This window comes from Panthera uncia, chromosome D4 (genome assembly GCF_023721935.1).
Source record: "Panthera uncia isolate 11264 chromosome D4, Puncia_PCG_1.0, whole genome shotgun sequence".
Lineage (NCBI taxonomy): Eukaryota > Metazoa > Chordata > Mammalia > Carnivora > Felidae > Panthera > Panthera uncia.
Genome location: NC_064807.1, coordinates 44,712,807 through 44,728,077, shown reverse-complemented (window position 1 = coordinate 44,728,077; position 15,271 = coordinate 44,712,807). Strand labels below are relative to the sequence as shown.

Genomic DNA, 15,271 nt, shown 5'->3' with positions numbered 1-15,271 from the left:
CTCAGAGGATCTGTTCTCAAGAGAAGAGATCGAGCCACAGAAACTGGGGCCCATGCCACGTCCTCTGAACACAAGGGAACCAAGATGTTGCTATCTTTCCTCAAGCATCCTGAGCAGTGCCATTCCATGGTGCCTGTGGGTCGGAATCATCAGGAGACCCCCTACACCCTCCTCCCTCAACAACTCTAAGTCCTGATTTGGTTTTGTATTTAAATATATTATACAAGCTATCGTCACACGCATTGAAATATTCATAGGAGCAAAACAAAAAGCAAATGCATGTGTATTCACAGCTTCTTCCTCTCAGGTACCCTGTAAGGAAGATTGTGCCTCTCTCTGCTTGGTCTGGGGGTCTTTTGTCATGCTCCATTGTATGCATATATAAAAGTGTAGAAAGTGATGGAGAAGTGGAATGATCTCCAGAAGACAATAGAAAGCAATTTTTATAATATATAGGAAGAAAATAATTGTGAGATGGATAGAAGAATGGATCCAGCAGAGCAGGAGCAGGGATCAGAAAAAAGGCAAACATTCCATGTAGTTAGAGACGATTTGAGGAGAGATCCCCTCTTCAAATTTAGATTTAGAAAGAGAGGTAAAAGGAGAATCCTAAGGGGTTCCACGGTGCAGAGGCTGGGGGAATAGGGTGCAGGATGGGTGAGCAGAATCCAGATGGAAGAGCCTGGGAAGGAGTTATGCTTTCCGATAATAATTTGAATTGAATTTTCATATATCTTGGCAAAAAAGGGTATTTTTTTTTGTTGACACATATGTAACCTCTACTTAAAAAGAATTTTAGAAATTGGAATTTTTAAAGTTGATACTGGAACAAAAACAAATAAAATTGCTTTACGATCCCTAGCAGATACGTATAAGTGAGGACTGATAATAGAATAATGGTTGTTTTCGAAATAAATAAGGGAAGGTTGACTGATTCAATTAACGTTGTTGGGAAAATAGTCTCTTTGGGACAAAAAAAAATGAGATTTCAAATCTCCCATAATACGCAAAATGAAATTTGATGTTTAAGGGATAAAAGGAAATGAGCAGGTTGGCTGTAAAGGGAGATCATCTGGGTTTCGATAGCAGCTTTGACATACAGGGCTCTGTGGCCAGGAGCATGTCACTGCCTCTCTAAGACCACCCAGCTGTTACGTGAGTACAATAAAAGTTGCTAAATCACTGAACGGTTATGGATAGAAATATAAGAAAGGAGAAAAAACCCTGTTAAATACGAGGGAAAAAACCATGTATGTAAAAAGCTTTAGGGGTGCCCAGGTGGCTCAGTCAGTTAGGCGTCTGACTCTTGATTTCGGCTCACGTCATGATCTCACAGTTGTGAGATCAAGCCCCACTTAAGATTCTCTCTCTCCCTCTCCCTCTGCCCCTCCTTGCCTCAAATTAAAAAAATAATAAAATCAAAATAAAATTTGAAAACAGTTTTTAATCTCCAGATGGGAGAGTTCTTCTGAGTGATATGAAAACCGAAGGCCAGAAAAGAAAAGAGCAACACAGTTTAATATGTGATTTTTTTTTAAGTCGGCCCGATAAAGAACTATCAAGAAATTTAAAGATGTACGAAAACAAATCTTGAAACATATGACTGATGCTAACATTTTCAATATAAAAAGGACTCAGAAAAGTTTAACAACTCAGTGCCAATTACAAAAACAGATAGAGCTACAAGTAGATAATATACATATATCAAAAAACCAGCTTCCCTGGCGATCATTTATATAAATGAAAAATCTGATAAACAAGATGGCTTGGTGATGATTGGGGTAAGAGCACATACCTATACACAGTAGAAGTGTATAATTCTCAAACTTGGGTGATTAATTTGGTAAAATCTACCAAAATTTTTGAACCACTGAACCCAGAAAATGCAGTTCTAGATATTTATATTACAGAACTACACCTGTCCAAATGTGTGCCCAATTTTTTATTGCAGCATTATTTATATAAAAGATGATTGCAGCCATAATAATGTGCTGTTATAAAGGATTAGATAAGTAAACAATGGGCCCTCCATTTTATAGAATACTGTAATAGCCATTAAATTCACTTGGGTAAAGAATATTCACCTGCATCCAGACTCATGTTAAATAGTGATGAATAGATTGTTTTGAATTTTTGCCAGTACTTTGTTAGCCTTAAAAAATAAAACTAGGCGGCACTTGGGTGGCTCAGTCGGTTAAGCAGCCGACTTCGGCTCAGGTCATGATCTCGCGGTCCGTGAGTTCGAGCCCTGCGTCGGGCTCTGTGCTGACAGCTCAGAGCCTGGAGCCTGTTTCAGATTCTGTGTCTCCCTCTCTCTGACCCTCCCCCGTTCATGCTCTGTCTCTCTCTGTCTCACAAATAAATAAACGTTAAAAAAAATAATAAAACTGATACATTTTTGCCAGCAATCGATGGGTTTGTTTGGGAATAGCACAGAATTGCAATCAGGCACAGCAAGGTATAGCAAAACAGTAGACAAGTTTGGAAAAAAAAAAAAGAGGAAATGTTTTTTATAGAGAAAAGTGGGAGAGTGGGGTTGCCGGGGAGGGTAGCTGTTATAAACAAAAAGTCCATTGGAGTAAACTAGGAGGTCAAAGTATAGTGGCTTCCCATTCGCTGAATTGTGACTGTCTCTCACTGGCTGGACTATTGCCAATAGTAAAGTAACATTGGCTCGCAAGGCCCATGTCTTCCGGTTGGATTCACAACTGACTTTGATTGGTAGGGCTGGCAAGGCAGGAGAGTTCCCCCTGCCCAACCTCCTGACTCCATTTTATTGAGGTTTCTTTTTATTAATTTTCACAAGTTGGTTTGAAAACCCATGTTACGGATCACATTATTGATTGTGATAACTAGCTTATAAACAATGTGTACAAAAATGTTCCAACTGTCATTTTATTTAAATAGCAAATATATGTATGGGAATCTAGAATAAATAAATAATGCAAAACAAAGGGAAAAGGCAGGCTTTAAAATGATGATGTCAGGCTAACACCAGTTCTGTGTTGTTATTTACTGTCTAATCTGACTGCATCACACCATCCAATATAATTTGCTTTTAAGGGAATTGGGGGTAATTTTTCCCATCCTGGTTTTAATAACTTTATCACCTGGTATCGCTTTGCTAAGAAGTAAGAAGCATATTTGAATGGCTGAATGCTGGTAAAAACAAAAGACAACAACAATGACAACAACAACAAAGCATTAGCTGTGGTCGTTAAGGATGAACATAGCCTGGTGCTACGTTAATTAACCAGATGCAGTAAGACGTATGAATACCTAGAATTACTTTGTTTTTTATGGACACACTGAGCAGCCTCTCTAGTGACTGATACTATTCTGTCCTCTAGTGGTTCGAATTGAAAATCCCTGCCTACATACATTCCGGGAAAATTGCTATAAGGTAGAAACTTTGTGAAATTCTCCCCTTAAAAGGAAAACAAACCAAAAATAAAAAACAGCCTGGAAAACTTGATGTATATACATCGTCAAATAATCAGAGCAGAAATAACTTGATCTCACTGTAATTCAGATTTCCATTGTTTTGCCCATTACATCATTCAAAAGTTTTCAGAACTACGACATTTCAACTCAATTTTAGGCATTCACAACCAACGGTGGAGTTCAATAGAGTCTTTTCCATGCCATTTTCTAAAGAGTACCATATCTTCAAGCCTTAAGAAAGTAACATTTTTCAAAGGCAGGAAAAAGGAACCATGTAACATACCCAAACACAAATAAAGCTGAAAAAATCTTAGTATTCTAAATACTTTTTATACACTATTTCCTTGAAGACTCTAGGATCTTTGCCACTTTAGCTCAGTAGCTTTCATCTAGTTCATACACACACACACACACACACACACACACACACACATATACACAAGCACACATGTGTGAATGACACAGAATAGCTTCTGGATCAGTGAACCCAGATTCTCCCAGTGCTCGACACGTTTCAGCCAAGGTTATTTGTTGACCATCTGCACAGTCAGATAGCCATGACTACATCCCCTATTCTCCAGCACATTCTTTCTGCAGGTTGTTCTCCTATACGAAGCATTTTCTCACTTAGGATGGATGCGGCTATAAACACATGTGCTATTTCGTAGTGCTTCCTAAAATCTCAGCTTGTCTGAACATATTCCCATCTTTCTTTTGTGGATATGACCAAAGGAATAGTTTAAATAAGAAGCAATATCAGAATAAGATCGATGTACATCAGATGAGAGCTCCCCAGGTCTGTGACTCAGGCTGTGCTGTTTTATTATGCATAGTCTCCTTTTCTAGTTCTTGTTTATAAAAGCATATCCAACTGTTTACTGGGCCATGTTCCCAAAACTGTTACAATAAAAATGGGGTCTTATCATTCTTTGACTTATTTCAGCCAAAATCCAGTCAACAGCTTTGGGAGTATGGACAAGGAGGCTGGGGAGAAGGAAAGTATAATCAGTATTGACTCATCTACTTTATCTTATTACATGGGGAAAGTGTAAGACTCAGAAATCAAAATATTCTTTAAATCAAAATTCAGCCATCAATAAGAAATTTGCTCTGTGTGAATTTTAATTTAAAAAAGTCAGCATTAACTCATAATTTACAATCCTTGCAAATTTTACTTCTTCCACCAGGCTTAAAGTTTACCCCATTTTTTTCTGTCATCCCCTCTGCCTACATGCATACACCTTCTTTGAGCTAATAATTACAAATTTACTTCAAGAAATATCTTACATTCTGTATGTATCAGCACCAATCTTGGAAGGTCACCTTATTTTAGTTCAAGGAAAAAGATAAACATAGGGTTCTTCACCCTTGGGTGCTGGATCTCCTGCCCAGGGCACAGGTGAGCACGCCCAGCATGCCCTTGGTCTCCTGGATCCATTCTTCCTACCTCTTTGCCCAAAATGTTCCCTCCTGTCCAGTATAAAAGCCCAGTGGTTTGCTTTAGCTCCATTCCAGTTCTGCTTCCCTTTCTATACAATATATCATCCTTAGCACACAGGAAAAACAATCAATCACACAAATGCAGGATTTTCTTTAGAGAGAGTCCCTGAGATAAGAAATACAGTGAATGAATTTTCCCCTGTTAGTAATGTGTTTCTGTTGCTATCTAATAAGCTTTTTTCCCCTTTGTATTTTTTTATGTGCATGTGTTTTGTTTTTTGTGTTGTGTGTTTTTTTTTTCTTTTTTGAGAGAGAGAGCGCGCGCGCACATGCACAAGTGGGGAAGGGGCAAAGAGAGAGGAAGACACAGAATCCCAAGCAGGCTCCAGGCTCTGAGCTGTCAGCATAGAACCTGACGCAGGGCTCGAACTCATGAGCTGTGAGATCATGACCTGAGCCAAATTCAGATGCTCAACCAACAGAACCAGTGAGGTGCCCCCTCTTTCAATAAATCTTTTACCTCTGCATGATTTTGGTCATTTGGAAATTATTGGTTCACTGAATTATATCGTCCATCCAAATGTTGACACATTTCATTTTATAATTTTTAATTTTTTTTTTTTTTTTGAGAGACAGAGACAGGAGCGACAGCGACGCAAGATGGCAGCCACCACGGGCTCGGGAGTAAAAGTCCCTCGCAATTTTCGACGGTTGGAAGAACTGGAAGAAGGCCAGAAAGGAGTAGGAGATGGCACAGTTAGCTGGGGTCTAGAAGATGACGAAGACATGACACTTACAAGATGGACAGGGATGATAATTGGGCCTCCGAGAACAATTTATGAAAACCGAATATACAGCCTTAAAATAGAATGTGGACCTAAATACCCAGAAGCAACCCCCTTTGTAAGATTTGTAACAAAAATTAATATTAATGGAGTGGTGGACCCAAGAGCCATATCAGTGCTAGCAAAATGGCAGAATTCATATAGCATCAAAGTCATCCTGCAAGAGCTCCGGCACCTAATGATGTCTAAAGAAAACACGAAACTCCCTCAGCCGCCCGAAGGACAGTGTTACAGCAATTAATCAAAAAGAAAAACCACAGGCCCTCCCCCTACCCCCCTCCCATTCGATTTAAGCAGTCTTCATTTTCCACAGTAGTAAGTTTTCTAGATACGTCTTGTAGACCTCAAAGTACTGGAAAGGAAGCTCCCATTCAAAGGCAATTTATCTTAAGATACTGGAAACGATACTAATTTTTTTTGTCCATTTAAAATATATAAGTTGTGCTATAACAAATCATCCTGTCAAGTGTAACCACTGTCCACATGGTTGAACTTCTGGGATCAAGAAAGTATATTTAAATTGATTCCCATCATAACTGGTGGGGCACACATCTAACTCAACTGTGAAAAGACACATCACACAATCACCTTGCTGCTGATAACATGGCCTGGGGTCTCTGCCTTCTCCCCTTCTCCTCCCCCTGCCTCCCTGCCTGCCTCCCTCCCCTCCCTCCTTCCCTCCCTGCAACAGCCCTTCAGCTTGGGTTGGCTTGCTACAGTAGGTGTGAAGGTTTCAGGTCACAGCCTGTGGGACTACTGCTGAGTGTGTGGGGGTGCTGCACCTGCATCCCTGCTTTTTTTTAAGTCTTAAATGATGCCCCCCCCACCACACCCCCCCAAGCCATTGTCCCTTCTTAACTTTCCACCGCCACCCTTGGCCGAAGCATAGATTGTAACCCCCTCTGCTCCCCTCTGAAATTGGCCTTTGGTGAGGAATTCAGGGCTCTCCCCATATCTTCTCCCCCACCTTAATTGAGGGCTGCTGCTTTTTCCTTCCTCCTCCTCAACTCCCTTTTTGTACCATCACCATCCAACACTTTCCACAGTACTTCCTTGCTTTGGCCAGAAGCCATCAGGTAAGGTTGGAAAGAGTCTCTGACTTCACTCGTTTAGTTTTGGAACCACATTTACTCACTCTCCACCAGCCTGGGAATGAATATTGGGTCCCCAGCCTTGCCACCCTCTGCTGTCATCGTCAGCTGATGCGGTTTTTTAGCTCAGGTTCTGATAAAGTGAAAAGAACAGTCACCAGGGGTACTCACACCCGCCAGCTGTCAAAGTTCTTGGTGGTTAAACTTGGAGAAAGGCCACAGAAGACACTTGTAAGCACACACGATCCCTCTGAATGAATTTTCTTTTCCTGTAATTGCTTTTGCTTTTAAAAATTGAAAAAGTTTTACACAGGGTTCTCATGTGGTCATCTTGCAATCCATTTGGGTCTAGTTTGTAATATGGCAACTGGAACAAAAAGAACCTTGAATTCGGTGCATACTTTGGTTTTGGTGCTGCTGTTTCTCACGGTCCTCAGCAGGGATTGAAAAAGAACTCGGTGTGCACAGCGGATCCCCGAAATTGGCGGGCTTGACTTCCTGGCAAATTGCTGCGTTTTTCCACTTTTCTGTTCAGGACCACTAAATGCTGAGATGTGGATGCATACCGAAAAAAAAAAAAGAGAGAGAGAGAGAGAGACAGAGACAGAGACAGAGTGCAAGTGGGGGAGGGGCAGAGAGAGAGGGAGACACAGAATCTGAAGCAGGTTCCAGGCTCTGAGCTGTCAGCCCCGAGCCCAACACGGGGCTCAAAGCCACAGACCATGAGACTTGAGCAGAAGTCGGACGCTTAACCAACTGAGCCACCCAGGCACCCCTGTGCATGTTATTATAACTAATTAATTACTTACTACAAATAAATCAAGAGTATCAGGATCTTGGCAAGAGTGGCGGTGATTAGGCACTGTAGATGAACTGACATGCCTTTGAAGGCCACTACTTGTAGGTGCTGAAGATACTCTGGGAGATTTTTCTAGTAGTCGGCACATGTGCTCTGAGTTTTCAAAGCATGAAGGGAGGCCGGTCTGTGTGCTACATCTTTGGAGCTTCTCAAGTGGTGACATTCTTGGAGTTGTCAAAATATCTGTTTATTTTATTTATTTTAGAGAGAGAGAGAGAGAGAGAAGGGGAGAGGGGCGGGGGGAAGAGAGAGAGAGAGAGAGGGAGGGACGGAGTGAGAGAGAGAGAAAGAGAACCTCAAGCTGGCTCCACACTCAGCATGGAGCCCGACACAGGGCTTGATCCCAAGACCCTGGGATTATGACCTGAGCAGAAATCAAGAGTCAGATGCTCAACTGACTGAGCCACCCAAGAGCCCCAATCTATTTTTGCCTTTAAGTGAGTTCAATCCTCATCTTCAAATAGAGACAATAATAGACTTAAAGCTCTCTTAGAGCTAGAATATTTTGATATAGAGTTTCTGTCAGGTGCCTGGAGACTCTCCCTCATCCCAGGAACTTAATGTGTCTATGGGTCCTGAACAAAAATGACTCACTGAGATTTGACCCCAGAATCAGTCTGGGAAATACAGGTATTTCCTGTTTCTAGTGTAGGTCTCTCCTAGAAAAAAAACATCTCCTCTCTTCAGTGTGTGTTTGCATCGGCTTAGATATAGAAATTGAGCACATCACTTTTGAACACTTTTGAGAAGTTCCATGTGTTTTTACAGAACAAAGTTGTTATACATTATAATAAAAATATTGTTCTATAAAATATAAATACCATGCGCAAAATAAAATCCATAAAAACAAATTTAAACCTGTCAGACTGATCGCTGAACAGAATTCATATTTCTCTGATTAAGGCCACTATTGCTGATTCCAAGCTTCCGTTTTCAGTTTTTTGAGCAACTTCTAAAATGCATGACCACCTGGACTTGTACGAATCATTTGTTGTTGTTTTACGAGAGCTTACTTCTCTTCCTTTTTCCCTTATTTTTTTTTTTTTACCAGTTTGTTAATGAAGAGGAAGCACCTGCTGATTTCCACTGTGACAATTTCTTACACACAGAGATGGTAACCCACGTTTCCCTCGAAGTAATACCTTATTTCCCTCCCCCCCACTTCACAAACAAGCGTATAAAGATAATTTCTGGGGCGCCTGGGTGGCTCGGTCGGTTAAGCGTCCGACTTCGGCTCAGGTCATGATCTCGCGGTCCGTGAGTTCGAGCCCCGTGTAGGGCTCTGTGCCGACAGCTCAGAGCCTGGAGCCTGTTTCAGATTCTGTGTCTCCCTCTCTCTCTGCCCCTCCCCTGTTCATGCTCTGTCTCTCTCTGTCTCAAAAATAAATAAACGTTAAAAAAAATTTTTTTAAAAAGATAATTTCTATACATGGTATCCCTAATTCTCGTTCTTGTGTTTTCTCTTCCACCTGCTCCTATCTGGCCTCTGCCCCATTAATTCCACTAAACCAAAACCATGCTAAGGCCACCAGCCCCATCTGTTTGCAGGTCCATGGGGACAGTTCATCCACACCTGCCCTACAAAGCACCACCCTGACCCGTATTCCCTTCATGGTCAAGTCTTGTCCCCATGTGTCCTTCCAACTGCACTGGCCACTCTGCCTCAATGCCCTTCCCAGACTCTCCTCTGCCTGACCTTTAAACATTGAATGGACATCTCATTGTCCATTCTACTTATACGTGACCACATTCATTCCCATGCCTCGTTCCCAGATACTCAGTAAGGAATCCCAAACTGACACCTCCCTCATGGTATTTTTGTAAATTCTAGACCCACATTCCCAACTGCAGGTAAGACTTCAGCACTCACGTGTCTCCCAGGCACCTTAGAAAGGATATCTAATATCATTCTTCCTTGCCATCATCCTTTGTACCTAAAGCTTCTTGTGTAAGAACATCACTTTCTTTTCTTTGCTTCCCTTTGTAATTTTTAACATAATTGAAATAAAATAAACATCAGTACTGTTTTTTATGTCTCCTTCCCTATAAGGCTGAGTTTCAACACAGCAGAAACTGTATGTGCTTTATTTACCTCTAGATTTTGTTTTTCATTTTTTAAAAAGATTTTACTTCTTTCAAATGTAACTTATTGTCAAATTGGCTAACATACAGTGTGTAAAGTGTGCTCTTGGTTCCCGGGGTAGATTCCCGTGGTTCATCACTTACATATAACACCCAGTGCTCATCCCAACAAGTGCCCTCCTCAATGCCCATCACCCACTTCCCCCTCTTCCCCACCCCCACCCCCATCAACCCTCAGAATGTTCTCTGCATTTTGGGTCCCTTTTGGTTTGCCTGCCTCCTTTTCTGTTTGTAACTATTTTTCCCCCTTTCCTTCCCCCATGGTCTTCTGTTAAGTTTCTCAAGATCGACATATGAGTGAAAACATGATATCTGTCCTTCTCTGACTGACTTATTTCACTCAGCATAATACCTTCCAGTTCCATCCATGTGGCTGCAAATGGCATGACTTCATTCTTTCTCATTGTCAAGTAGTATTCCATCATATATATATATATATATATATACCACATTTTCTTTATCCATTCATCTGCTGATAGACATTTAGGCTTTTCCCATAATTTGGCTTTTTAAGTAATATCTACACCTCCAATTTATAAACCGGAAATCAAGAGTTGCACGCTCTACAGACTAAGCCAGCCAGGCGCCCCTTTCATTTTTTAAAAAGTGAGGTCCATGCCCAACGTGGAGCTTGAGCTCACAACCCTGAGATCAAGAGTTGTAGTTCTACTGACTGAGCCATCCAGGCACCCCAGGTGACCTCTAGTTCTTGACCACAATTACACATTTGTCATTTAGATACTCCCGTTTTGACATATACTCTGCATGGAATGAATGAGTAAATAAATTTTACTATCTGTTCCTCAATATCATTTACAATGATGTGGGTTTTGATTTTAGAACAAACATTCGAGAAGTTCTCTTTGATAAGTATATAACATATAAAGCGAAATGCAAATTTAATAACAAGGAGGGGTAAATATGTTTTGTAAATTTTAATGCAATTTAAAGATGAACATTTCACTGTCTATAATTTCTGAATTCTATAAATACGATAGATGCAAGAAAGAATACATATAAATAAATAAATAAATAAATAACTTTTTTAAAAAAAGGAAACCAAGCATCAGAGAAGTCATCTCTTAGAGACTAACAATCCTGAAGCTGAATTTTTTAAAACATCTTCTTCATACTATTCACAAAGTATTTGTTGAGTTAAATTCAATGAATTCTCTACTAAAGCAGGAATGAGTCTCTTGAAGTGAGCAGGCATAGTGCAGGGTGATGTGGCACATCAGGCAATGAGAATCACTTCAAGGTGACCCCAGGTCTCCATCCTTGATGGCCAAGCTGTCTTGCAAGGTCGCCGAGGAGGACAAGGCTCTCATGATTTCCAGTCTGACAATTTCCCAGGCGCAGTCACTGTATCCCTGGTCCTCCAGGTAGACGCGGATGTCCTGGAAGTACCTCTTGATGGCCAGGGCAGGGCCGTGCATCCCCGGGGCGCGCTCTCCCTCGCCCGTGGCCTGCACCAGGCAGGCGTCCAGGGCTTCCAGCTGCCGGTGGAGGCCAGAGCGGAGTCCGTGCAGCGGCGCGGGGCTCCAGGCCGCCGAGGAGCGCTCCGTGTGCAACAGGTTGAAGGTCTGCTGGAGCAGCTCCCGCAGGACGGCGGCGGCGGCCTGGGCCTCCCGGAGCTGGCCGCCCTCCAGCATCTCCCGGGGGAAGCGGAAGTCTTTTCTGGCCCGCAGGCACAAGAAAGGGGACAGTCTCCGCATCTGGCCCAGGAGCACCAAGTTGTCCCTGCTAACCTGCGCGTGGCTCCCAGGCAGGGCACAGCCCAGAGAGCCTCCAGGGCGGCAGGTGAGCAGCGCCAGGGCGGTCAGCAGAGGGCGCAGGAGAGCCATGGGGAAGCCGAGGGGGCTGCTGGGCGGGCTGAGCTGGGCGGCTGGGGGACCTCGGGGCCGAGGTTCTCTGAGCACGGCCTCGAAGCATGGCTCTTAAATAGGGAACGCGGACAATTTCATTTTCTGAACATCCTCTCCACTTCTACTTCCTTTTTTTGTTTTCATTTATGCATTCTCCTTATTGTCTAAGAAGATGTCATCAATCTAAAATACTACGTTGGCAATGGAAGCTTTATTTCCCAATAAACTTCCGATATGTCCATCCCAATGGATACTTATCAAAGTAGAAATGTCTTTGTCCTAAAGACTGGAGTGATGTAGGCATGTAGGTACTCATACACACACCTGCTCACATATATGTTTTCATATATGAACATTGCTCTTTGTGTTAGAAAGAAACTGGCCTTGATCGTGGACTAGGTTTTTACCCTCTCTACTCCATACAGAGACAGGATCCTTCAATCCTATGGGTTTTTGTATCTTGCTAGGTTCTGACCAGACCACGTATGGTAAATAAGCTCTTTAGAACCAGGACTGGGTTTTAATTACTGTTGTATTCACATTAGAGGCTTGTGGTGATAAGTGAATGAGTTTCTTGGATGTTTCTCTTCATTCTAGAAATAATTGATGCAGGTCCATGCAGTTATGCTTCACTGGGGCCTCAGGGTCAAGACTAATACAGACACTATCCTTCTGCCATTTTGTAACCCGTCTACAGTGCTCCTCAGGCTGTGCCAGTGTCCCCAGCAGGAAGCCCGGTTCCGGTCTGGGACATGTAGCTGTGAAGATTCTAATCCCAGATCATTTTATTTTCTCAGCAAACCCTCACGCGCAAGGTTGTTATCACCTCTACTAACATGTTCCTCTGGAGTGACTGAGTGTCCTCAACCCAACCTTTCCTGGACTCACTCCCCGAGGGCAGGCTCACCTTGTCCTGAGGCCATTAGAATTCCCCTGCTGTGGAGGCACTGGTTTCTTTGTTAGCAAAAGAGTTAATGCCCCTCATTCCTTCCCTCCACCCCTGGAGTGTTTTTGTGAGGGACCCTAGCTCTCAGTGTTGACCTCCTCCTCTCCTCCTCCTCAAAGTGTCAACAGCTCTCAGATGCCAAGGGCAAAAGTTTGTTTCCTCTAAGGAGGGGAGTGACCCAACTGTAATCATTTCACCTTTAGTAAGCAAATATTTTTATTTTGCAACCATAGCTTTTATTGTTCAATCTTTTACTTCAATCATTGAACACTAGTTAGACTCAAAACTTCTGAGCTGGGCTCAGGGGACTCACTGATGATGCCTCTCAGTGGAATCTTTCAGCACAGAAACTAGCGATTCTCAGGTGTTCATTCAGTCTAGGCATTTCTGTTTAGCTTCTTAGTCTGTTCCTCCCTCTCATGCTCAGAATGAAGGGGATGAAGCCGAGGCTATTATGTCAGAGAGAAATGTCTTTTTTCCTTTATTTATTCATGATCTGTCATTTTAAATTAAATGAAGATAACAACAAAAAGAATTCTAATAACTTAGTTTTTACACAGTGGTGACATAGTCTGTCTTCCTCCTCCTGCGTCGTGTTCTACATCATCCTGAGGTTAATACAAAGGGAAGTTAAAGAAAGGCCAAGGGGCTGTCCCATTTTTCTCTATCATTTTCAAAACATCAGTTGTGTTGTTTCCCATTTCAACTTTCCTAGAAAGCAAATCATGACAGTTCTGCATGGGCAAAAACAAACAAACAAACAAACAAAAACCTCACAAAGGTTAAGTCCAAATGTCACGAAAGTGAAAGAAGTGACCTTTCTGCTGACAAAATGTAAGTGAGCGCGATTCGGTGCAGCAGAACCGGGGACTGGGAGCTCTGGCAGAGAGAAGAACGAAGGCCACCCTGAGTTCCCCCAAATCAGCAAAAGAGCTGTGTCAGCCAGAGGCTCAGAGAAGACCAACTCCTGGATCCATGGACGGCCCTCAGCTCTGCAAGACCAGCACCTGATTTTACTTTCACTTAATCCCCATATGATCAGCTCTGAGGAGAGACGACAGGGGTCGCATCAACCAGCTCACAAGAGACTGGCAAGCAGACCCCACCTGCTAACCCCGTGTGGAAGGATCAGAATCGCAGATATTTGCCTTGCCCGAGCACGCTACCTCGTTAAGAAAGCCACTCACTCAATGGCAGTATTGCCCTGAGAAAGGGAATTGGATGGTCCTAAAAGATTCTGCTCTTCATCTGCATAATAATAAGGATGATGATGTTTTATGATGATAACACCGGGGTTGATTGGATGCTAACTATTCTAAGATCTTTGAAATGATGAATTCAGTCTTCTCAATGGACCCATTGGGATCACAGTCATTTATACAACGGTTTAGAGAGAATATAAATCTAGAGGAATAAATTATCCTGATGGGAGGAAAGATCCAAGGTCAAAACCATAAGGAGAATTGAGATAATGACTTTTCTGGAAGCACCTCTTAAGGGAATGAAGGATAGAAATGGACATTGGAATTCAGAAAGGCTATGGCATGAAATCAGTATGGCAGGAAGGGTGAGGTAATCAAGGATTCCAAATTCCACTTCAGATGCCAAAGGGTTGTCGGCTATGTTTTGGACGGCAACAGGGGCTGTGGTATGAGTCACCTAAATGGACTGACTTGACATTCTAAGGACAAGTTGACAAAATCCCTTTTAAATAGTCATAAGGCAGTAGATTTTTCTGCCAATTGAGACAGAAGTTTGCAGCTGGCACTGGAGTAGCCCCCCCCTCCCTTCCAATACCCTGCAGGCTGCTGTGATGTCATCGTCACCCCTGCTGGGGACACTACTATTGGCCATGTCCACATAGGAGAAGTCTGTGCTCCCAATGTCCACTTGAATCTTCTCAGGGTCCGGAACTGAAGGATCTGGAGAGCCTGGACTCAATGCTGCCCTTTGGTGTTGTTCCACCCCCTGAGGACATGTCACTGATCCCATGGACCCTTTTACATTTCTCTTCTCCTTCCATGTTCCCCAGTGGCTGCGGACTTTCGACACCTTTACGTTTTCAGATGTGCAGCTGTGGTTTTTTGAAGAAACGAGCCTCTTGCACCTGTAATCAGAACATAGTCATGCCCAAACACAGGCACAGATGAGCGCCTGGGTGTAGATGTGTGGGCAGGGTTCCCCGAGTTTTGTGTTTCTGTGCTGGACTGGACATCTGGGGGCCTTGACCACCGCAGCCCAGCAATCAGCCGGCAGAGGGTGGAGCTATGGCCCGATGCACACTCTGACTTCTGAAGCTGGAGAACGTTGGCTGCTTCCGCTGCTGCTGCAAGTGATCTTGCCAAGCCCATCAGTGGGCACCTGGCAACAGGCCCTGCCTCCTCCGTGTCCCCTGTCAGGTTGGCCAGAAGTGCCTGGGGATGGAAAGTTGGCAGGTGGGGGCTCAATCCCCTGGCCAGTGCCTCTGGCCCTGCAGCTAAGTTCTCCAAAACTTTTGAATATTTAATATTTAATATTTTGAATATTTGAGTCCTTTAAGTCCTTTAAGTCGTAGCTTAAAGGGACAATTTCAGGAAGAAGTCGAATTTCTGCATGCATCCCAAACCCTTCCCCCAGTTTTGGTCGCTGCTCCAGTAGCA

General features: G+C 43.0%; 2 protein-coding genes across 2 annotated transcripts; one reads left to right on the top strand and one right to left on the bottom strand.

Annotated features, from left to right (window-relative positions):
- Nucleotides 1–5,216: 5,216 nt before the first annotated feature.
- On the top strand, nucleotides 5,217–6,370 carry LOC125924430 (ubiquitin-conjugating enzyme E2 variant 1-like). Its single transcript, XM_049633318.1, has one exon. It carries the CDS (start codon nucleotides 5,545–5,547, stop codon nucleotides 5,968–5,970), a length of 426 nt encoding a protein of 141 aa, XP_049489275.1. The 5' UTR covers nucleotides 5,217–5,544; the 3' UTR covers nucleotides 5,971–6,370.
- Nucleotides 6,371–11,032: 4,662 nt separating this feature from the next.
- LOC125923611 (interferon omega-1-like) lies at nucleotides 11,033–11,784 on the bottom strand. The gene has a single exon (XM_049632407.1). It carries the CDS (start codon nucleotides 11,663–11,665, stop codon nucleotides 11,075–11,077), a length of 591 nt encoding a protein of 196 aa, XP_049488364.1. The 5' UTR covers nucleotides 11,666–11,784; the 3' UTR covers nucleotides 11,033–11,074.
- Between the last annotated feature and the right edge of the window lie 3,487 nt (nucleotides 11,785–15,271).